General features: G+C 35.5%; 1 protein-coding gene across 1 annotated transcript in view; it reads left to right on the top strand.

Annotated features, from left to right (window-relative positions):
- Positions 1-25,747, top strand: part of DNAH7 (dynein axonemal heavy chain 7) — a 244,722-nt gene that overhangs the window by 178,942 nt on the left and 40,033 nt on the right. The window contains exons 49-54 of the mRNA XM_081581429.1: positions 4,981-5,171; positions 9,507-9,640; positions 10,379-10,714; positions 15,209-15,335; positions 16,290-16,484; positions 18,444-18,536. Of these exons, the coding sequence (XP_081437555.1) occupies positions 4,981-5,171; positions 9,507-9,640; positions 10,379-10,714; positions 15,209-15,335; positions 16,290-16,484; positions 18,444-18,536 (1,076 nt within the window). The remainder of the gene's footprint in view (positions 1-4,980; positions 5,172-9,506; positions 9,641-10,378; positions 10,715-15,208; positions 15,336-16,289; positions 16,485-18,443; positions 18,537-25,747) is intronic.

Raw genomic sequence — 25,747 nt, 5'->3', positions numbered from 1 at the left:
CCCTGTCCATCACCAACTTCTGGAGCTTGCTCAAACTCATGTCCATTGAGTCCATGATACTATCCAACCATTTCATTCTCTGTCGTCTCCTCTTCCTACTGCCTTCAATGTTTCCCAGCATCAGGGTCTTTTCCACTGAGTCAGTTCTTTGTATCAGGTGGCCAAAGTATTGGAGTGGAGCTTCAGCTTCAGCATCAGTCCTTCCAGTGAATAGTCAGAACTGATTTCCTATAGGATTGACTGGTTGGATCTCCTTGCAGTCCAAGAGACTCCAACACCACAGTTCAAAAGCATCAATTTTTTGGTGCTCAGCCTTCTTTATGGTCCAACTCTCACATTCATACATGACTACTGAAAACACTATAGCTTTGACTAGATGGACCCTTGTTGGCAAAATAACATCTCTGCCTTTTAATAGGTTTGTCATAGCTTTTCTTCCAAGGAGCTATGCTATGCTATGCTATGCTAAGTTGCTTCAGTCGTGTCCGACTCTGTGCGACCCCATAGACGGCAGCTCACCAGGCTCTGCCATCCCTAGGGTTCTCCAGGCAAGAATACTGGAGTGGGTTGCCATTTCTTTCTCCAGTGCAAGGAGCAGGCGTCTTTTAATCTCATGGCTGCAGTCACCAGCTGCACTGATTTTGGAGCCCAAGAAAATGAAGTTTGTCGTTGTTTCCATTGTTTCTCCATCTATTTGCCATGAAATGATGGGACCAGATGCCATGATCTTAGTTTTTTGAATGTTGAGTTTTAAGCCAACTTTTTCATATATTATCTCTTAATTACATTAGAATCATACATAGTTATATATAATATAGTTTGTATAATAAGAAAGGCCATACAGACAATCTGTCCAGTGTTTTTTAAACTATGGGTCACAACTGTAGGAGAGAGAACCAACTTAGTGGGTCATGACCAGCATCTGTAAATGAAATGTAGAGGAGTAAAACATATTAAGCTATATAGCATGGAGTAAAGTAAGCATTATTTCATGAAATTTTAAAAGTTTTATATGCACATGTATGTAGTAGATCAAGATTTAAAATGTGTTTCTTACTTGGAGTTGTGGCCATAAAACTCTAAAACTTAATAGTAATTCTAATAACCACTACATTTTATTAACAAGGTAAGTAAGATGACAGGGGATGTTAGTTATGTGGTTTAACTCAGACTGTGTCTTCAGGTCAGGGAAGTGTTAAAACTAGTCCCCAAATCTTCTGCCTTTGTCCAGTGCTTTCTGTGTCACTCACAGTTGCTTTAACCTACTTTTTGGAATGAAATACTTTAAAAATGGATAATGACTATTCACAATGCCTTCTAACATTAATCATCAGAGAGAAATGAAAAGTTTTAAATCTATTATAAAAAGAGAAACAGATGGCAGATTTTATAACTGTTTTTATTTTTAGCCTTCAAGTAAAAGAATCAGTTACTATTACAATTTTAAAACATAAGCAACTAAAGATTCTTCCATTTAAGAAGTTCTCTTTAAGTTTTGACCTGTTCCAGGACAGTGACTTCTGACCCCTGCCAGGTGGCCTGGGTGGAGAAAGCAGAGGTTTTGCTTTCACCCACCTGCCTCGGCAGACCTCCCTTTTTTATTGTTTATATTGAGCTTGAAGATAGACTCCTCTTTGAAAAAAGTATCCTGCTGCTTAAAGAAAAAGTTTGAAAGCCAATGTTCTAGAAAATAAAGGTACATCTGTATTAGCTACACCAGTGGTCAAGGTGTGTGTAGAATGTTATTCATGTTAATATTCTGATCAGTTAACCAGTTCACACTTCAGTAAAGCTGGAAAAATAAAAGAATACTTTTTTAATTTTTTAAAAAGAAATCAGTTTGTATAGAGGAGCTTTTAATGGCTTTGCATTAACTCTATGAAAAAAATTCTTTGCATTTAGAGCTAAACTTATCATTATCTGAGCCTTCCTTGGGCAGAACTACTTCTGGTTCAGTGTTTCTTTCATTTGCTCATTTCTTTGTTCAGTCATTCATCTTACAAATATTTATTTTGCAGCTGGCATGTGCCACTGAAAACACAGCATGAAAATACAGACTTGGCCTCTGCTGTCTTTGAGCTTATTGATTTAAAGAGAGAGACAGAGATTATGCATGGGATGAGGGTTAGATGGGAATACACAGCAGCCGGCAGTACATGTAACAAAATGACATAGTTTCACATCTCTTAGCTTTCATCTGTACTCTTCCATCATTTTGGTGAATTCCTTCAAATTTGATATGCAGCTCAAACACCTCTTTCTGTGACATCTCTCTCAAGCTGTTCAATCAAGTGCCAAGACTAAAACTTTTACAGATTTCTACAAATGACCTTAGTGTTGTGTATATAACTGTTTCTCAATACCAGCTCTTTGAGGGTAGTCAGTAAGTGCCCAGTAATTGATTAATCAACTTTGAATGTAATATGCTACACAGCTGAACACACTATGCAAATTTTTTCCTAGTAATTTGAAGTCTCACATAGAATAATGTAGATAGTAGTGTAGTGTTAGTAGCTTAGTCATATCCAATTCTTTGCAATCCCATGGACTGTAGCTCGCCAGGCTCCTCTGTCCATGGGATTCTCCAGGCAAGAAGACTGGAGTGGGTTGCCATTCCCTCCTCCAGGGGATCTATCCTGACCCAGGATTGAACCCAGGTCTCCCGCATTGCAGGCAGATTCTTTACCATCTGAGCCACCAGGGAGTACTGTAATGTAGATAATTCAATTAAAAAAACAAAACAAACTGATGTCAGTTACAGTGGCTCAGTGGTAAAGAATCCGCCTACAATGCAGTAGACTTGAGTTTGATCTCTGAGTTGGGACTTTCCCCAGGAGAAGGAAATAGCAGTCCATTCCAGTATTGTTGCCTGGAGAATCCCCATGGACAGAGGAGCCTGGCGGGCTACAGTCCATGGGGTCACAACTGAGCGACTTAGCACACAGCACATATGAAACAAAAACCTAGGATGACTTTAACAGTGCAGAGTAAAGAAATAACAAAGTTTCACACAAAAAAAACAACAAAAGACTTGAGTAAGGCATTCTTTTTTCACTGATCAAATCATAGTCTCACCTTGTACCAAAATGTGCTTCAAATGAACTAAAGAGTTAAATATGAAAGACAAAAAGAGAAGACCTAAATGCTAAAATAAAACACGAGGGAATAACTAAGGTGTCTTTGGAAAAGAAACTTCTAAGAAAATATGTAGTGGAAAAAAAAATTTTAAGGTAAAAAATAATAGATTTGACTCTACAAATTTATAATTTAAGCCAAGAAACATTATATAAAAAAAACTTAGAAAATATCAATCACAATTTATGGAATTTATTTGTATCCCAATTTAGCAATCCAAAACTAATCAAAGTATTTTAAAACAATGGGTAAACATATCCCCTGACTTGAATTGATGAAATTGTGAATTACTGATAATTTTTAAGATGTATTAATTTTTAAATAAGAGTCTTTAACTTTCAGAGCTACCTACTGAAATATTTGCAGATGAAGTTTTATGATGACTGGGATTTGTTTGTAAATAATCCAGCGTGAGATAAGGAATAGATGAAACAAGATTGGGTGAAATTGGCAAGAATATACCATCCTTTTACCTCTGAAAAAAGTTTGAGAATTTCTACAGCAAGAAGTTGAATTTTAAAAAGAAATATAAACATTTAAAAGCAAGCAGAAAACTGGGGGCAATGTTTGCTACAAACAATATTAAAAAATACAAATAAAGTTTAAAAAGCTAGCACATTGTGATACTTGGTACCCACTGTTCCCTGATAATCGTTCTTGCTTCCTTACTGTTAGCATCTCCTGTGTTTACCTGGGCACATTCCATTCAAAGTAAAGGAATAAATTTCTTAACTTCTGTGAATGTAAGTAGAAGTGGCATTTGTGATTCCCAGAAAATACCCTTAAAGGATACTTCTTTCTTTCCTGTTTCTTCTTCTTTTTTTTTTTTTCTGATGGCTGCAATATGCATTTTCTTTGAAAGACTAATTTGACCCAAATGATAAAGCCATATGCCAAAAATGGTGAAGCAGCAAGATAGCAGGAACTTGGATCTCTGACAGTTTAAACACATTGTCCTTTCAGTCCAGGACAGATTACTTCAGGCTCCCCTTTACATGGGAAATAAATTCCTTCTTGTTTGTGTCACTATTACTTGGAGTTTTTTAATCACTTGCAGCTGAACCTAATGGTGAAAACATGCCCCACGACAGCAAAATAGGCAAATATTTTAGCATACAGTTTCTAGAAGAAAAAGTATAGTTAGGCAAAGAGCACCTAAAGCATCAAGACCAAAATACAAATTTTGATAGTATTTTTACCTATCAAATTATAGAAGTCATGAATATAGTTTTTAATGCTTGCAGTATCACATACTGGTTAAGAGAGCTGTGTAAGGAGACAGATTGCTTGGTTCAAGTTCCTGTTTTTATCATTCACTAGATGAAAACTTTATTATAGTCACCTTGCTTCAGTTTCCTCATCTGTAAAACTAGGATAATAATATTTGATGCTTTTCAAAGTTGTGAGGATGATGAGAAAAGGCCAACATGATGCCTAGTATTTGTGAGTATAGTGATATTGAATGAAACAGGTTTAAAAATAGAAGAGCTGCAACAAACATTGAGGTGGATATATCTTTTCAGATTCAATTGAGATTGCAGGATCATATGGCAACTTCTATTTTTAATTGCTTTAGGAACCTCCTTAATTGCCATAGTAGCTGCACAAATTTACATTCCCACAAACAGCAAAGGAGAGTTCCCTTTCTCCACACTCTCTCCAGGATTTGTTATTTATGGACTTTTTAATGACGGTATGAGGCACTTCTTTATACTCAGAAGACAAAAATAGTTTTATGGGCAACCAGAAACAGCAGCAATTTAGAAGGCTGAAAGAATTTTGAGAGTTGGAAGTTTATAGTCACTGTTTAAAATAACATGGAATCTTTTTCTGATTTTATTCCAGTGTTGCTAGAAAATGTGGGAGAAGAACTGGATCCGATCCTGGAACCTCTCCTACTAAAACAGACCTTTAAGCAGGGTGGAAGTACATGCATACGACTTGGCGACTCTACCATTGAATATTCACCAGACTTCCGCTTTTATATTACTACCAAGCTAAGAAATCCTCATTATCTTCCTGAAACTTCAGTAAAGGCCAGTATCTAAAATAAATGTTTCTTTACCAGCTTTTGCAAGTCTGTATTTTCCTCCTGAGCCATAAGAAAAACAGGTCTTTCTAAGTAAAATGGATTTTGTCCTTGTTTGGCATTTCCTGAAATTGCTATAATAATTTCCAAATGTTGCTTTTGTGTGTGCATGTCAGTCATAAAGGAGCCTTCAGTATGCAGTGAAAAAAAGACCATGATAATTTAATTTCTGCAATCAATATTATTCTTAGATTTTCTTTGTTAAAAATAAATGACACACATGTACATTCTTTCTTTGCCATAAATGATAATATGCTAATTCTTAGAATGGGGTTTCAGGAACAGAGCTCCATTCTTTCTCAGAATAAGGTTGCTGCTATCTGATTTTATGTAATTACTTAAAGGAACTGTTTTTGATCACTTGTTCTTTTAAAATACTAAACATTCCTTTAAAAAGTAAAGTTAAAGTTATAGTCAGTGACTAAAATGACTTGAGATGTTGAACTGTAACCAAGCTTCAGGAGCTTATTCCATTCATTATTCCCAGTTCCTAGCCCTGGTCGGCATTTAATGTTTTGACAAACTTTTGTAGAATGAATGAATGGGGGAGGGAAGGATAGATTTCATTTATAGAAGCTCAGAGGAGAGGACATTAAGAAATATTCAGGTTTTGAAGGAAACATGTATAGAGACAAGATTTATCCAGAGAATTCAAATGCTGTTCATTATTAGAAATATTTAAATTAGCATAGGCATCTCTCTATAGAGCCAGAGAAAACACTAAGATGAAATAATTCATGCCCTCAAAGGTTAAAATACATGAAAGGTGAAAAGCTCTCAAGAGGCTTACACTGTAAATAATGTATATGTCAAGTGACATTATTTATGACTAGAAAGGCATAGAGGGATTCAGAGTTGGGGACACACTTTAGACTGGACATTCAAGGAAGCCAGGAAGACTGGGAGAAGGTGGAGTGACCCTTGAGCTTAGTTTTAAAAACACAGTGTTAAAATATGAAAATTCTTAGCCACTGTTTTTAATTATTAAAATAAATATGTTATCTAAACACCTAAAAATTGTGTTAAGTACTACTAGGAGAGGCAATATGTCCTAGTAGTGAAGAGCATGGATTCTGGAGTTGGACTTCCTTGGTTCAAATCTCGACCCTGTCACCTACCAGTTGTGTGACTTTGGCCATGTTGTTTAACCTCTCTGTGCCTCAGTTTCCTCATCTATAAAATGGGAATAATAAATGTCTAGTTCATAGAAAGATATGAAGACTAAATAATCTATGTAAAATGCTTATAATAAGACCCAGCAATAGTATTATAATTGTTAACTTTTAGAATTATTATTTAACTTTCAAATTTAACTGGAAAAGAATGACTCATGAAAGAAAATAAAATCCCTAAACTATATTACCAAAAAGCTTTTTAAATAAATCACATGGAACATCTTTTTTACTTTTCAGTAAAATTTATGAAAATATCACAGATAACATAAATAACAATTTATGTACAGTAATAACTAGTTATAGTTGAAGTCATAAACCACTGTGGATAGGGAACTATTTTATGATTAATTATTGAAATCCTTGAGATCCCTAGAGTGTCTTATTGCTTCATTATTTTTAATTGCTGGGATTGATTAAAGAGGGATTAGAAAACATAGTGAGGGAGTAACTTGCTTTCATTTACAAATTAAAATACTTCCTCTTGATCTCATTTTTAGGATCTTTCATGTACCTTTTGCTTCCAAAAGTACCCAGGGGATGATACTATGCTGGTATAATTCATTTGAATCTAAATGAAAATAAAATTTGAGACCATATTTGTATAGTTTTAAATGTTTGTGAGCAAAATGGCTAGATTTGCAAAATCTTGATGTCAAAAGATCTAACATTAATGGAATATGAATGAATACCTCCTTGTGTCTGACATAAAAGTTGTCAAACAGACATTTCTCTGAGCACTGTGACACTGGTTTGGGGACTGAAGCGAATGTAATCTGTGTACTTGGTTTCTCAGCCCAACAGGGAAAAATCTCTTAGAAACGCTAATGATAATTTTTCCATGACTAAATTATGAAGCAGTAGAGAATTGCATGACAACATTTAATCATTTTTAATCGCTCAATTTAAAGAATTGTTGCTTATTATTCCATATAAATGTGTGATTATGCCTATGTAATCACACTTAGTGGCATCCAAGGCCTGCCATGGGGCAAGCTGGGGGAGAGGTTTAATCGGAGGACAGTACCATGGAGAAGGTGCCTGGTTGTGGGTGGAGGAGGGCGTCACCTTCACAGGGGTACAACAAGGAGCTGTTTTACACTTCCTGCTCTCAGGTAGGAAATTTCTCACAAAAACAGAATTACTCTGTCTCCAAAGAGGAAATAATTCTCTTATAAGGAAGCTGGGAAAACACAAGTTCTCCCAACTCAGCAGTCAGGGCTGAAGCATATGCAGATAGTTTATAGCGTGTGTATCTGAAATTTCACAGTCAGTTCACGGTAGGTACATTGAAAGGCATGTGAAAGGGAGAAGTGGGAAGTGATGCTCAGGACACAGGTGCACACCTTAATTCAAGATGTGAAGGCAGAAGACTGCACAATAGATGCTTAAAAAAACAGGGGAACCAGGGAGGTCAAATTAAGCCAAGATCAGGTGTTTACTGGCTTATGGATCCATTGGTGACCAGAGCTAGAAAGTTGCTATGATTTATTGCTGTGAGTATTGATGGTATGTAGAGGCAGGAATGAGAGCAGATTGTAGAGGGCTAAGGAATGAAGTGAGGCAGAGACAAAAGAATATACAAACAACATTTTCAGTTATGCATTTAATAGTTACGAAGGCACAAAGAGAGATCCTTCAAGAGCTGAAAGAGATTGTGTGGATGATTTGTTTTTTACTTTTTAAAAAGAGAGACCTAAGCATGATTACTTTCCCACTTATGGGAAAGACTCAGGAGAGGGGTAACTTTAAGACTCAGGCAGCAGAGACCTGTGTGTAAGAGCCATTAAATGCTGAGATGAAGCAGGGTTAGCGGATTGCATCTTGATGGACACTGGTGAACTGTGTATTCCTTTATTCATAATAGTGGATGAGTATCACATTGTAATGTAGCATAACACAATATAATGTGCTATATTATGATATGATTATATTATAGCATGTTGTGGTTGCTGTTGTTGTTTAGTCACTAAGTTGTGTCCAACTCTTTGTGATCCCATGGACTGTAGCCCACCAGACTCCTCCATCCATGGGATTTCGCAGGCAAGAATACTGGTGTGGGTTGCCATTTCTTTCTTCAGGGGATCTTCCAGACCCATGGATTGAACCCTGGTCTCCTGCTTGATGGGTGATTCTTTTCCTGTGAGGCACCTGGGAAGCCCCTAGGTTTTTCTGAAACATTGTAAGGAAAAATCCGAACGAACTTTTTGGCAAACCTAATATATACTCATGACAAGTCATCACTGTGTTCTTTTTTCTCTTATGTCTCTGTTTATTTCTCTTATCTCCTCTGCTTTTGGACACCACTAGGCTCCTTAAGGCTTCCCTGGTGGCTCAGAGGGTAAAGCGTCTGCCTACAATGCTGGAGACCCAGGTTCGATCCCTGGGTCAGGAAGATCTCCTGGAGAAGGCAATGGCAACCCACTCCAGTACTCTTGCCTGGAAAATCTCATGGACGGAGGAGCCTGGTGGCCTACAGTCCACGGGGTCGCAAAGAGTCGGACACGACTGAGCGACTTCACTATCTATCTATCACTAGGCTCCTTAAAACATAAATCAGCCAGTTCAGCCAATTTGTAGGTTGGCTTGCAGCCTGATTCTAATTGATTTTAGTATTAATGGGTTGTCAGAAGTTGGACGAATTTGAAATAAGAATTAATTGATCACCAAACACAACTCTCTGAAGTATTACATTTATGACCATGAGAAACTTTTGCAGGTTTTTAATTCAACAATCCAGTTTGCCTATACCCTTAATCACAGTCTCCACAAATTTTACTTTTCATATACACTGTGCTCAGTCACTCAGTTGTGTCTGACTCTGTGCAACCCTATGGACTGTAGCTCACCAGGCTCCTCTGTCCATGGGATTTTTCAGGCAAGCATGCTGTAGCAGATTGCCATTTCCTCTTCCCAGGGGATCTTCCCAACCCAGGAATTAAACCCACATCTCCTACATTGCAGCCGAATTCTTTAGTGCTGAACCATCAGGGAAGCTCCTTTACGTATACTACTGTGATATTAGAGTCAACTTTTAGAATTTGGAGCATATAAGCAGAGGCTTTCTCAATAGAAATATTGATGCAGTTGTTGTGTACTCTCATTTACAGGTGACACTGTTAAACTTCATGATCACTTCTGAAGGGATGCAGGATCAGCTTTTGGGAATTGTGGTAGCACGAGAAAGGCCAGATCTTGAAGAAGAAAAGCAAGCCTTGATATTACAAGGAGCTGAAAACAAAAGGTTTAATACATTATAAAATACAGAATTATTCTTAACTTGTTTCAAGATCACTTAGAATCAATTAAAGTACATATTAAAGTTCTACGTTATTAGGTTTAATAGGTGCATTGAATGGAAAGACTTGAGTGAAAAATAAATGGTATTACAGTCTGTATGTTAATTTGGAAAATTGCATTGCAGAGTATATTTTTTACATACAAGTTCTTAGGCACGGAAAGGATTAGAAGGCCTGCCACAGTCAAGGCAATGTATTTTCAACTATTCCACCAAGTTTTAGCACAAAAGTTTTAGTATTCATTATGTAGCTGAGGTTACCTGTTTTCACTGGAGCATAGCCTGAATGAATATGTTGCATATCACTTTCTGCTTGTAATATCTATATCATAGGTAGAAAGGGTAATGCCCTATAAGTCATGAAAATTTTCAGAAAATAAATGGAGTGATACTTTCTATTCAATTGGGAGCTGAGCTACTTGATGGCAGAGTAGATGGGTTTACTATCTCTCTCTAGTTACCACATAAATGATCATTAGAAAGAGAAGTGGAGCAGAAAGGCCTGTCTTTTTGACATTTTGCAAGATAAGAAATTAATTATATGGCATCACCGTTCCGGATATTTGTCACAATGTGATGTATTTCTTTAGATTACATGCTCTCTGTTACTTATAAAGGAATATATACATGAAGTGATTTTTAATGATTTCTTCTTCTTCTGAGAATTTTTTTTTTTTATTCCAGGCAGTTAAAAGAAATAGAAGACAAGATTTTAGAAGTTCTTTCATCTTCGGAAGGCAATATATTAGAAGATGAAACTGCCATTAAGATCTTATCTTCCTCCAAGGCTTTGGCTAATGAGATTTCTCAAAAGCAGGAAGTAGCCGAAGAGACAGAGAAGAAGATTGATAGCACCCGCATGGGCTATCGACCTATTGCCATTCATTCCACCATTCTGTTCTTTTCTATTGCTGATTTAGCAAACATCGAGCCCATGTACCAATACTCACTGACCTGGTTTATTAACCTTTTCATCCTGTCTATTGAAAACTCAGAGAAGTCAGAAATTTTGTCAAAAAGGTACGTAAAAGCAATACTAATTAATACAAATAATAACTAACGCATGAAATATAGTAATTGGTGGCCTTCACTGTTGTTTCAGCATGGTGTTCACCTTACAGCCATATAGCTAGAATGAACTTGATTAATCATTGTAACAGAAATAAATTTGAGGGTTAGACATTGAACAGATGTGTCCAAATTCAGTCTTCCAGGAAATTGTTTACAGAAATACGGGATTATAATGTAATACTGAAAAGGAACCGTTATTCATCATTTGCAGAATGTATTTATGATTGGAGGTATGGAAAGAGGAAGTAGTATCCCTAAAAGATACAATTCTTACTTTCTGTGAGCTTGCATTCCAAAAGTTACAAATTCACATTTTAATATACTCATATATAAAATTTGACAGGTGACAAAGTTTTTAAAAAAAACCAGTCTGCTGTGATTGTGTTATTTGTTTTTATAAATATCTTATTTTTTCTGTTGGCTATTGCAATAAGTAATGGAATAGTCTATGAGGGAATAAAAATTTCATTTTTTTTGTTGTCAGTGAGATAAATTTTAGCTCGGTATTAAAACATGTTTTTAATAGAGTCTAACATTACGTTATTTCTTGAACAAATATAATAATTACAATCTTTGCCCTTTATAACTTTATTGATCAACACAGAGCTAGATACTTCAGTTTTCTAACTGTTCATACTCACAAATGAAACTCAATTTACTAATATCATTCACACTTAAGAATTACCTTTTAGAAGTCCAAAATGCTCATCTCCTAAATCTAAAGTGAATTCTTTCATTTATCATGGTAGAATTTTGCTAAATTTTAAATATTCTTAGACTGAGTAATCTTTGGTTAGTATCATTCATTATTTTACAAGCCTGTATATGAGACTAGTGAAGGTATAACACTGACACTTGGCTTAGCAAACAACTTTTCAAATACCTGCCCACGAGAAAGAGAAGAAAGAGAGGAAGAGGATATCTTTAGGGAAGGAATGCACGATGGTAAAGTTTAAAAGTTTCTCTTTATATTGTGAAATTTGAAAATATTTCTTTCAGTATCTGACATTTTCAAGGTGAGCAAGGATTACTGAAATACAGGTAATAGAAATTTAAGTGACCTTTCTTATTGAAGTTCCCAGCCATTTGCATTATGTTACTTACTTGAACAAGCATGTCTGGTTTTCACATTAGATTCTGAGTTCCCTGAGGCAATTATTTTTTTTAATATTCCTAGAATCTAGAACTTATCACAGAGCTAATCACATAGAGTGACACAGTAAATGACGTTCTGCATTTCATTGCAGTTCTTAATTTCTATCTTGATTAAAACAAGACTACCAGAGTGTTATCATTTTAATTAATTTAAAATCTGCTGGAGTCTAGAGAAAAAACTCTCTTAAAGACCTATTTTGTATATAAGTTTTATAAATTTGGACAATTTTAGACTTTAAAAATAGTTGCTGGTTCCCTTACTGTCTCATTATATGAAATTAGGGTTTACTCACAGATATGATATCTCTTCTTCATAACTATAATATAGCCCCTTACAATTTATAGAAAATCAAATTCTTTTACCCAGATGTAAGATTTGAATAAAGTCCAGGAAACAAAATGTGCCTTTTTCTTTTTAGTTAAAATCCTTTCATTTAGAAACAATGAAAATCATACTTATGACTACAATGATCTTAAAAATATAATTCTGGAACCAAAGAGTAAATATTTAAAAAATACATTTGAAAACTTTGAAGTTATTACTGTACCTACAGAAACATGCAGAAATCAGAAGCATTTGCAAAATAAAATTTTATGTGAGCACACCTGTGTAACTAACACCCAGGTCAAGACATAGGACATTACTAATGGCCTAGAAACCACTCCGTGTCCCCTTCTTGTCACTATAACCAACATCCTCCAAGGTAATCACTGTCCTGACTTTCAATGCTAGGGATGAGTGTTGCCTAATTTAGAACGCTATTTAAATGGAATTACATGGTCTGTGCTCTTTTTTATCTGACATCTTGCACTTAACATTGTGTTTGTGAAATTTATATTGTTTTGCACAGTGCAAAGAAGTGGTTTATTCACTTTCATTGTTAAATATGGGCACATTCCCTATGCTCCTGCATTGTTGGGGAAGTGTAAAAGCAAATCTTCTCCCAACCCAGAAAATTCCTCCACAAAGTAGTTGGGAAAGAAAACAGTTTTTATTGAATAAATATTAAATTAGAATGTGATCTGCAGCACCAACAGCAGTCCGCTAAGAGAGTACAAAGACAGAAATCTAACTTTCCTGACTTTAGCAAGCTGGCTTCATCCAGACAAAAAACGAATGTCTTATCTTTATGAGAGAATGTAGTTTGGCAGCTCAGAGTCAGGTGCCCATGAAGTTAGCCCGTGAAAATGGCTCTCAGATCTTCAGAAGGGACATTCCTGGGTCGTAAAGTTGACAAAAAGCCTACCTATATTTCAAAGAGAAGGTACTTATAATTTTAAACTTTCAAAAGTAAATGCTGTAAGGAAAAAGAGGAGAGGGAAATCCTTCTTAACATTTTCAGTGTAAAAAGATTGGGCCTCTTGTTTTTATTTGTCCTTTCTATACCACTATATCACTATACTATGTCATATACCACAAATTTTTCATTCATTCTACTGCTGAGGACATTTGGGTAGCTTCCAGTTTGGAGCTGTTATGAATTTTTGCTGTCTTGTACACTCTTGTATGTGGCTTTTGTATGTACATTTATCTGGTAAGTACATATCCAGGAGTGGAATTGATCATAACAGAGTGTGTATATGTTCCATTTTAATAAATATTGCCAAATAGAGTTCCAAAATGGCTACCACAAGGGAGACTCTACTAGTCATCTTGTTTAATCTTCCTTTTTTTTTAAGTAAAAAGCAAGAGGAAGCAAGATCTCATTCAGAAATTAGAATTCTCATAGAAATCATTTTTTTATTTGTCAATCATTGATAAACATCAGATAATCGGTTAAATATGTACAATTTTTACTTGTCAATCATACCTCAATAAAGCTGGAGAAAAAAAAATTAGCTAACCTGTGGTCTCTGGGCACTGATTAGTTTATAGCTATAACAAAAGCATAGAAAGGATATGACTATTAACAGTAGACTACTAAATTGTTGGAGAATCTTAATATTGGTCTAAAATTATTTCTAATTTTCTTTCATGAGAGATAAAAATATCTATTTTTTTGTCTTCTGATAGTTACTATTCATAATAATTATTATTTAATAATACCAAACATGTTATAATTAAATATATAAATACTATGTATATACTATGAAATAACCATAATAATTGGAATCATCTGTCTTTATAAAATTTTAATGCATTAGAATTTATTATGGCAAAATAAATAACTGTAGCAAAAAAATACAGAAACAAAAATCTAACTAGAATATAGCTTTGTTACAGGAACCATACTGAAATCAATCTCTCTCTCTCTCTTGCTCTCAAAAGTACATGCAAGATCACACATGCCTGTGTGCAGACAGAATTTTTTCTTTCCCTTCTACTTCTGTCAAGATAATTTTCCCATGTTATTAAATACTTTTGAAATATAATTTTTAGCAGCTGTACAATATACTTTTAATGAATGCACCATAATTTTCTTAATAATTTTCTTATTGTAAGATTTGCAAGTAGTCTCCAGCTTTTGTATTATTAATAACACTGCAGTAAATATAAATGTCACCATCATTGATTATTTCCTTTGGCTAAATCCAAAATTAGGACAAATGTGTTCACTTCTTTCAGACTCCTGATATAAATTCCTTTTCTGTAAGGTTATTCAAATGAATAAATTCATCAGAGGGAGCATGAATACCTTGCAACACATCAGCATTGAAAATAATAATTTTTCTCATGTTAAGGTTTACTATGAATACCAATCACACATGTTAACATTTACTAGGAAGTTGTTAGTTGCAAATATTGTGATTATTCATATTTCTGTGACTTGTCTATGTGGTAAATAAAAATGTAGTTTATCAAGTTTTGTGATTAGTCCAGCTTTTATGGATTTATAAACAGAGTAGCCCACTTCTAAACTTAATTTATATTAACTTTAGTCTGTTCATTTATAATAATATATAGAACATATGTAAAAGTTTATGAAATAAGGAAATCCAGTTTTACCCCAAGAAATGTTTTATAGTTTTAAATAGTCCAGAAACTGTTAAATGTAATAGATTAATATACCATGCATTGACCTTTTTTCGAAAAGGAAGATTAAGTTTTGTAAAAAAAAAGTCAGTTGATGGTAAAAATGCAGTTCTACTGAAGTGTTCCTACATTGTGTAACTCTCAAATTGGTGCCCCCAGTTAATGAGAATCCTTGATTTGTTTTGGGAGTAATTGACCAGAAAGTTTATTAGGAGAACACACATCTAAATGGTTTATAATAGGTCTTCCCAAGAGCATTCTTTGAGAGGATAATGCATTTTTATTTATTTACTTTTCTTTCTGTTGACCCTTAGGCTTCAAATTCTCAAGGATCACTTCACTTATTCCCTTTATGTTAACATCTGCCGATCCCTTTTTGAAAAGGATAAACTACTTTTTTCCTTTTGTCTAACTGTAAATCTGCTGATACATGAACGATTGGTCAGTACTGTTTTAATTTATGGGGAGAAAATATTAATGTGAATTCATTAATTTATGAATTTGTGTGGGAATATATATAAAAGGATTGTTAATAGTTAGCAATTATTATAGTGAAGGCAAGATATCACAACTAGACTGAATTTCACAGAGGTGAAAAATAAATTAAGCAGAGTTCATTGTGTAACTATTACTACTTAAATTTTTGTATGTTTTAGCTTAAAAAAGTTTCTATCAGAATCTCATATATAAGGATGCATATAAACTTACTAAATGTATTGATATATATACCCCAAGTAATAGTATAAATGGTAATGTTTTTAGGAACTTTTGTAAGTTTGTCGAATCTAACCATTGGGCTTAACAACACCATTCATTAATTTTAGATATGATCCAATCTATTTACTTAAAATATGGGAAGCACTTTAAGAATGGAAAAGAGGTGTGTAAATTCATCATTTTATACACTTATGTGTTTAAGCTTTATTAATTTCATATGGTGATATATTAGTTGAATTCTGAGGAAACAAATTTATTTTAGTATTTCTTGCAAAAATTTCATAGCAGTAACTCATTATATTTTATAGAAAATAGTTGAAAACATGGCAGATACATGGCTTTCTGTCTTCCTACAACTTTTACAGCCAATAAAACTCTTAGCAGTCATTTTGGAAGGCATATATTAAAAAAGAATAAAATTCAGATTTCCATGTTTAGATCAGAAATTCTGGAGAAAAATTATCAACAAGTAGCTCTTTAAAATGAAACTATTTTGGAAACTGGTTGTAATGAATACAGTGATTTCTTATGAATCAATACTGACCTATACCAATAACTAGAATTTTATGGGGGGATATTTGAGACTTGAAAATCAGTCAGTTTTTTTAAATGGTTGTAAGTTACCTATGTATATGATGAACTCATTTCTGACTCTTCATGCTACTTTGTTTTCCAAAGATTAATAAAGCTGAGTGGAGATTTCTGCTAACTGGTGGCATTGGCCTGGATAATCCTCATACCAACCCTTGTACATGGCTTCCTCAAAAATCTTGGGATGAAATATGTCGACTGGACGATTTGCCTGCCTTCAAAAACATTCGAAGGGAGTTTATGCGCTTAAAGGATGGATGGAAAAAAGTATATGACAGTTTGGTATGTTTTTAACTCTCTTGCTTATTTCAAAGTTTTTAAATGGAGAAAATAATGTCAAATAATTTATTCTTGTCTGTAAGTAAGCATTAAACAGCTGGTCAAATATTAATGTTTCGATTATGCTATCCCCACTTTCTGATTGGTTCTGTTTGCACTTCTCTTCAAATTCCCTGAAATCAGTGAAGATGCAAAAAGGTTGCATGGTCTTTAAAAGTACTCTTTTTGGATTTCCATGCCAGGTTTTTATTATCAACTTAGACTTTGTCAGTCATAATGGCAGATGACTTAAAATTTTATAGAACAGGTTTTGTTTAGATTTTCTGAACACGGGCACAAACTAATAAATATTTTTGTCATTTGACGTGAGGGAAAAGCTAATACTTCTCAAATAATTTTCATGAGACCTGATCTTGCTAGTTGGAGATTACTGTAGCTAACATATACTGTGATACTCAGTTTCCCTTCTAGAATATATACAAATTGTTGCCTTCCTTCACTTTTTCCTTAGCACAAGGGCTAATATTGTGATTCCCAGTTAATTTTTTCTAGTGTTTCTACTTTTTTGACATTTTGCTTTCCTTGGGCTTAATATGCAACAGCACTGTTTGGGGTAGGGGTTGGAAGGAAGAAAAAGCAGGATGCCTGGAGAACACTTTGGTGACCTGTTCATTGTACTATACATATAGAGTGTGTCTGCACATGAATTTAAATATTTTGGTTTGGATCTCTTTTGGATTGACCCTTGTTAGTAATAAAAATACTTTTTCCAGAGGCAAATATGTTTTTGTATGTAGTTGCTGCTGCTGCTGCTGCTAAGTCGCTTCAGTCGTGTCCAACTCTGTGCGACCCCATAGACGGCAGCCCACCAGGCTCCCCAGTCCCTGGGATTCTCCAGGCAAGAACACTGGAGTGGGTTGCCATTTCCTTCTCCAGTGCATGAAAGTGAAAAGCGAAAGTGAAGTCACTCAGTCGTGTCCGACTCTTAACGACCCCATGGACTGCAGCCCACCAGGCTCCTCCGTCCATGGGATTTTCCAGGCAAGAGTACTGGAGTGGGGTGCCATTGCCTTCTCCAGTATGTAGTTGAGTCTAGTTTAAATAGAAAATTCCCTATGCTGAAGCATGGAGATTTCTGACCTGAGATACCCAAAGCCTTCCCAGCTGTTTCAAAGATGCAAGTGTCTTCTTTTCCCATGTTTATTCCTCCTCCTGGGATCTTGACACGTCTCTTCTTGCATATTTTTAATAACATTCTTTGGCTTTTTTTTGACATAGTGTGTGTAGGGGCGAAGGGGGAGGAATGCGCATGCGCTCAGTCGCATCCAGCTCTCCGACCTCGTGGACTGTAGCCTGCCAGGTTCATACTGGAACAAGTTGCCATTTCCTACTCAAAGCAATCTTCCTAACCCAGGGAGCCAACCCTAGTCTCTTGAGTCTCTTGTAATGGCAGGCAGATTCTGTACCACTGTGCCACCTGGGAAGCCCGTTCTTTACTATACACATTCTCAAATATTCCTTTCTTAAAAAGATATCAAAAATTTATCAAAATAAGAAGTAATATATAGCTTTCTTTGTTTGCAATAAATGTTTATTATTCTAAGTAGATAATGAGAGTAGTTAGTTGGCAGGTTTTTGAAATGCCTTTGGAGAAATAATGGGAAAAAATCTCCTAATGCACATTTATTGTAGTGACAGGAAACATTTGTGCTATTGATTAACGTTCATATTGATACTAACCTACTTATTCATGTCTTAGTTTTGATTTTATGTGACAGTTAAATTTTTATTTCTTATTTCATAGCTTTGCCTCAACCTAATAAAATTTTCATTAGCATTCTTAATTTCATTTAATCATTATATGTTTTCTTTAAACTCGATTTAAAAGTCAAAATACTGGGTTTTGGGGTCTTTTTTTTAAGTCTTCCAAATAATATTGAATTATATCCACTATCTCTTTAGGAACCACATCATGAGGTTTTTCCTGATGATTGGCAAGATAAAACGAGTGAGTTTCAAAGGATGCTTATCATTCGTTGCCTGAGGCCGGACAAGGTAAATGCTGTCTTTGAAAGCAGTTCAGTGAATTCCAGTCCCTCCTAGCTCCTCATGCCAGCCAAACGTGTTTCCTTATGTAACCATTGGGGGTGGGGAGGTAAAGGAGCCTGCAGTAAATAACCCCAATTCCCTCTAATGAAGCCATTTTTCAAAAAGTGTATATTTATTAAAACTGCACTAAATTAGTATCTTACCAGATTATATGTAATAGTTTATTTATGTTACAGCTCTTCCTTTTATCCCTGGAGAAGGGAATGAACAATCTACTTCGTTTACATTTTTATTCTTACTGTTTTGATGAAATTGGTCAATGTTGTTTGCATGAAGCTGATTCACTACACCTTCTGGTTTCTTGAATGCTACCCTGTACATAGTTCTGTATTGACTTTTGGAAAGCTAGTAGAATATTGTTTTTAAGATGTTCATCATCGCTCACCACAAAGGAAAATGTCAACACTATTAATTTTCATTTCTTTAAGTAATAAATTATGTAACCAGTGAATCAGCTGACCTGTCATATCAACAAATGAGAGTACTCATTTATATCCTCATTTGTATTATTAAATTCTATTTAAAAAACAAACTATTCACTTAAGTGTAAAGATGCATATCCACAGAGATAGCCACATAACTCTGAGGAACTGTAGACATTGGGAATGTTGGAAGAAAAACTGAAAATATATTCTAATTGTCCAGTGTTACTACTCGAGTAAAAGTATACATAATTACTTTAAAATTTACTCTATTCACAATTTGAATTACTAAGGATATAAGATAATACTTCCATTCTAACAGCAATAGAAAAAGCATCACTTGTAATGAAGAAGACAGTGTTTATTTTTTTTTTTAATTTTCTACACATCAGTGATAATACAAGATAGAGGCATTCTTTCCTCTGTAAGTCAGGATCTGTTAAATGAACACATGTCGTTTTTGCTTGGATTGGCAGTATGGCCTTAGCCAGGGCCAAAGTATCCATTAAGCGTAAGGCCTCAGGTCCATGATACTCTTAGAGGTTCATGAAAGTGCTTTAATTTCTTTTAAAATGAGAAAATAAACCAGTCTGTTATAGTTTAATTAAACAAAAACAGTTGAAAAATACATTTTTTTCTATTTATTGATGGAAGAAGGGGTCCACAATGTGCCGAGAGTCCCTGAATGTCATAGTGCTGCCCAGCTCTTAGATGCTGGAAATAGTTCCCATTGTTGAAGATAATTATTAAACTGCAGCTTGGGGGCCCTTTTAAAAGTGAATCTCCACTGAAACTATTAGCGTTAAGCCTCAGAAGTTTTCACTGCAAATATTAGATATGAAAGAATATGAAATAGTTCAAACTCTTGTTCTAATATGGCATCTTCCTTTGAAACATTTTTTTTTAATTTTCAAATATTTTTTTACTTTGTTTTCTAAGATAAAAAACTGCTACACTAAATGGCTCTGTGTGTACCGTTAACCTTCTCCCCATAATATTTGACAGAGAAGTTTCTGATCATGTTCTATATTGTTTAGTTAAAAGTGATTAATGAGCTGTTTCCTAACTGCAGCAGTTTCATCTATAAATATCTTTTCCCCAGTTTGTTTTTTTAAAATTTGACATTTTAATCTGAAAATACATTGAGCTACCAAATAGATCAAATATTATTTTCCATAGTCACTCTCTTTTTCAAGTGAGTATGAGGGAGCTGGGAAATTTAGATATTCAAGCTGAAGGACTTTTGTTCATTTTTTCAATCATTTGAGGTTAAACTTACAGTCCTACTTCTCTTAGCTCCTCTGCAGAATGCTTTAGCACTGTGTGTTATAACTTTTTCTTATATGTTTCCATATCTCCTCTAGAGTTTTCTTTGCATATGTGGAAGAGTGTAGACATTAATACTTCTCACCAGTGTTCCTGGTTCTCTCCTGTGTATACTCGAGGTGGGGACATTGTGGCCATTAACCTTGTTTTGACCAGTAAAATGTGAGCAAAAGTGTAAAGGTGGAAGCATTTAGCTATCATTGTGAGATTCTCTAGAGTATTCCTCTTGCCATCAAAATTGTGGAATCACATGTTGATATTTAAGTGCCATAAACAGGCTAGTGTCAGAGCAGGGAGAGTTTGTTGCTTGGACACTCAGATGACTTTTCTGGGACAGTAAACTTTTGTTGTGTTAAACAACTGAAATCTTGAAGTTGTTTGCTACTATAGTATAGTTTAATTTATCCTAAGTAATTAATTAGTTACCATTATCTATACTATCACACCTGTAATCCTTAATATATAAATAATTATCAGATTTCCCTGGTGGCTCAGGTGATAAAGAACCCACCTGCAATGCAAGAGACCTGGGTTCGATCCCTGGGTTGGGAAGATCTCCTGGAGAAGGGAATGGCTACCCACTGCAGTATTCTTGCCTGGGAAATCCCATGGACAGAGGTGCATAGAGGGCTACTGTTCATGGGGTCACAAAGAGTCAGACATGACTGAGTGACTAGCACTTTTTGGACATCTTTCATGGGTCAGATGGTGAAGAAACTAGTTACCATTATCTATACCATCACACCTGTAATCCTTAATATAGAAATAATTATTAGTATGCTCTTTTATTACTTGCAACCTCACACCCTTCAACCTTGTTGTTACCAGGTACTTTAATTCCTAGTCATAAATTGTTGATTTTGGAACCTGTGTATTAAAAAATGATATATGACTACAGTATTATGCCTTGAAAAGAATAATTTTCCAAAGCAAAATGGTATTAGCATGCCAGAGAAAGGAACAGTGCTATATAAGGCTAACAATTAGGCTAGTACTACATAAATAGATTTTATTTCTTTGCTGTCTCTAAGCCATGAGATATATATCTCCACTAGGAAAGTCAGTGATTGTTTGATCTCTAATATACAGTATATATTATTTGTCACCACAGTTTTTTTCTGTCTCCTTTCCACTGCTCTCCTTTCAAAACTGACTCCATCCCACAGTAAGAAGCCACAAATGCTAGGTTCTCTCATGCTGTAGTTTGGAAAAATGTAAAAGATGTTCACTAAGCCACCAGTAGGAAAAATGAAATGTTTGCACTTTCCTTGGATTTCAATAGTTTATAGTGTTTTATTGACAAAAGCATATCAGATGTATAAATACTGAGGTATGGAAAGTTTTGAGCCCATTTACGAAATGAAGAGCTTCTGGCCACAGTTTTCTCCTTCTGGACTGTAAACAAAAAGCAAATTAAACAGCTTTCAATAAGAAACTTGTCAAATATAAGCTAATATGTTTCTCTAATCTCAGATAAATCCTGTAGGAACTTGCAAGACACAGAAAAACATACATAGAAGACCACAAACTTCTTTTCTGCCTTTGGGATGATGGAGGCCTAAATTAGTCTATAATTCTTGTTCCTGACAGATTTCATTTTATAGTTCTTATGCTTGCATAATCAGATTGCAGAAGCAAACCCAATTCCATCACCTTCCAAACTGAATAGCTTGCAGTTTCATTTACCTCAGAAGTTACTGTTTGGTCTTGGGAATAAGCTGGTCTCAGTTCAGTTGTTTTTTTTTTTTAATTTTTGTGTTGACTACTGTGTTTTAATTTTTTTAATTGGAGGAGAAAATTCCATGGACAGAAGAGCCTGGCAGGCTACAGTTCATGGGATCACAAAGAGCTGAACACGATTGAACGACTCACACACGTACACACACACACACACACACACAACTGCTTTACAATGTTGTGTTGGTTTCTGCTGTACAACAGCATGAGTCAGCCATTAGTATAATATATTCCCCCTATCTTGAGCCTCTCTGCCCGCTGTCCCACCCCTCTAGGTCATCACAGAACACCAATCTGAATTCTCTGTGTTATACAGCAGCTCCCCACTAGCTATCTGTTTTACACATGGTAGTACTTTCATGCATTGGAGAAGGAAATGGCAACCCACTCCAGTGTTCTTGCCTGGAGAATCCCGGGGACGGGGAAGCCTGGTGGGCTGCTGTCTATGGGGTCACACAGAGTCGGACACGACTGAAGCGACTTAGCAGCAGCAGCAGCAGCAGCAGCAGCAGCAGTGTATATATGTCAATGCTACTCTCTCGATTCGTCCCACCCTTTCCTTCCCCCACTGTGTCCACAAGTTCACAGTTTCTATGATCTTATTCAGTTTTAATATTAAAAATGAAACAATGAAAATTATCATGTGAGCACCCCTAACTGGGTCCTCCTGTACTACCAGAAGACTCACTTCCCATCTGCTGTGTTTGCACAAATGCAATGAATGACCCTGGCCTGAACCACTCAGAGCTCAAACTTCCTAAAGTGAAACCATATACTTAAAAGCCATGTGCTTTCAATTTGTTTGTAAAATTATAATTTAGTGAAAAGGTTAGCCTTGAGAGAAGAGTGGTTATTAAAAACTGTTTTGTTTTTCTTTGTTAATTGTTATTGTTCTTAACCTAGGGAGAAAAGACAACCATAGGAAAAGAATGATAGGGAAAGGCCAAGGACAAGATCTGAGACAAGCAGTGAGGATATTTTCAGTTTTCTACCATCAGCTTGATATCTGTTCCCATTCAAAATATCTGAAACTTAATTTCCCTGGAAATAAAACTTTATGCATAGGTGAATTTATTGTTCAGTAATATTTATTTAGAATTTCTATAATTAGAGTCCCACCTTCCTAAAAGAGAACAATCCTAATTTATTTATTCACTCAGTAGATATTTACTGTACAGGAACAATATATGAGTAATCTCCTTAGGTATATCCATGCCACTGTGACATTTACACATTAGTTATTACTCTTCTATACCTTTCCGTAGTTTTTAATTTTTTATCAATGTACAGTTGACTTAGAGTATTGCATTAATTTTTGGTGTACACCAAAGTGATTCAGTTATACATATATATATGTTCATTTTCAGAATCTTTTTCATTATGGTTTATTGTAGGATATTGAGTATAGTTCCCTGTGGTATAGAGTAGGATTTTGTTGTTTATCTATTTTATATACTGTAGTGTGTATCAGCTAATCCAGAACTAATTTATCCCTCCCTCACTTCCTTTCCTCTTTGATAACCATAACATTGTTTTGTATGTTTGTGAGTCTGTTTCTGTTTTGTAAATAAGTGTATTTGTATCGTATTTTAGAATCCACGTGTAAGTGATAGCATATGATATTTGCCTTTCTCCGACTTCACTTAATGTGATAATCTCTGGCTCCATCCATGTTGCTGCAGATGGCATTACTCCATTCTTTTTTATAGCTGAATAATATTCCACTGTGCATATGTACCACATCTTTTTGAAAAGTTTTAATTTTGTGTTGGAACACATCTGGTCCTACTACTTCATGACAAACAGATGGGCGAAATTTGGAAACAGTATCAGATTTCATTTTGGCAGGCTCCAAAATCAATGCAGATGGTGACTGCAGCCATAAAATTAAAAGACACTTGCTCCTTGGAAGAATAGCTATGTCAAACCTAGACAGTGTTTAAAAAGCAGAGGCATCACTTTGCTGATAAAGGTCCATATAGTCAAAGCTATGGTTTTTCCAGTAATGTATGAATGTGAGAGTTTGACCATGAAGAAGCTGAGAGCCAAAGAATTGATGCTTTCAAACTGTGGTGTTGGAGAAGACTCTTGAGAGTCCATTGGACTGCAAGAAGATCAAACCAGTCCATCATAAAGGAAATGAGTCCTGAATATTCATTGGAAGGACTGATGCTGAAGCTGAAGCTCCAATACTTTGGTCTCCTGATGCAAAGAGCTGACTCATTGGAAAAGACCCTGATGCTGGGGAAATTGAGGACAAGAGGAGAAGAGGGCAACAGAGGATAAGATGATTGGATGATATCACTGACTCAATGGACATGAGTTTGAGCAAACTCAGGGAGATAGTGAAGGACAGAGAAGCCTGATGTGCTACAGTTCATGGGGTTGCAAAGAGTCAGACACAACTTAGCAACTGAACAACAACAACAACATAGCTGATTAACAATGTTGTGATAGTTTCAGGTGGACATGTACCACATCTTCTTTATCCATTCATCTGTCAAGGGACATTTAGGTTGGTTCCATGTCTTGGTTATTCATACCTCCCCATGTTTGAATGAATCTATTGTGGAGACATTAAAAACATTTAAGTAAAGATATTCCTTCACTGTTTCTTGGCTCCCAACTCTCACACACTCAGTCTCTCTTTCCCTCTCTCCCTCTTTCTCAATACACACATATACCTGCAGATATATTCACATCAGGACCAACACTGTTTTTAAAGTATTGTGACTTGTTAATGTTTTACTTACAAATCTTGTGTGAATAGATGTTCTGAGAATTCACTATTAAAGTTTGGAGGTATCTGTAACTTTCTTTAGAGAAGACCACATTTTTGAGGTTCTTGGTATCTGTGAATTGCTCCTGAAATTCCCTTTAAGTTCAGAAAAGTTACAGGATGGTGGAATCGGTGTTTAGAATAGAATTGCGTATACACGCAATTCTATCCTTGAATATGAGCAGGTGTCCAGTTGGAGTGATTCTGAAGCTTTAAAGAAATCCTCCTTGTTCTTGTCACTTCATTACTTCTCTTCGTGAGATCAGTTCAGTTCAGTCATTCAGTTATGTCCAACTCTTTGTGACCCCATGGACTGTAGCACGCCAGGTTTCCCTGTCCATCACCAACTTCCAGAGCTTGCTCAAACTCATGTCCATCTAGTCGGTGATGCCATCCAACCATCTCACCCTCTGTCGTCCCCTTCTCCTCCTGCCTTCAATGTTTCCCAGTATCAGGTCTTTTCCAATGAGTCAGTTCTTTGCATCAGGAGGCCAAAGTATTTGGAGTGGAGCTTCAGCTTCAGCATCAGTCCTTCCTAACATTAACAGGACTGATTTCCTGAATATTCCTGTGAATATTCAGGACTGATTTCCTTTAGGATGGACTGGTTGGATCTCCTTGCAGTCCAAGGGACTCTCAAGAGTCTTCTCCTTGGATATCTTTACATAATTTGTTAAGCTAGATACACGGATACTGGTTTATTAAACTTATACTTATTACTTGCTTGGCTCACACCTGAGCCATTGGCCCACAGATGTCAGGTGTGGACTCTTCATCAGAAAGAAGGAATGACATACCTAAAGCTGTACATCAGCCATACTGCTTGCTACAAGTCTACTTCCACATCACTGCCTGAAAGGGACACGCAAGCCCCAAAGTTCTTTTCTTTCTTA

The sequence above is a fragment of the Giraffa tippelskirchi genome, chromosome 3, assembly GCF_054371585.1.
Source record: "Giraffa tippelskirchi isolate mGirTip1 chromosome 3, T2T-mGirTip1v1.2.pri, whole genome shotgun sequence".
NCBI classification, from domain to species: Eukaryota; Metazoa; Chordata; class Mammalia; order Artiodactyla; family Giraffidae; genus Giraffa; species Giraffa tippelskirchi.
The sequence above is the reverse complement of the archived record's forward strand: the minus strand, read 5'-3'. Positions and strand labels throughout refer to the sequence as shown.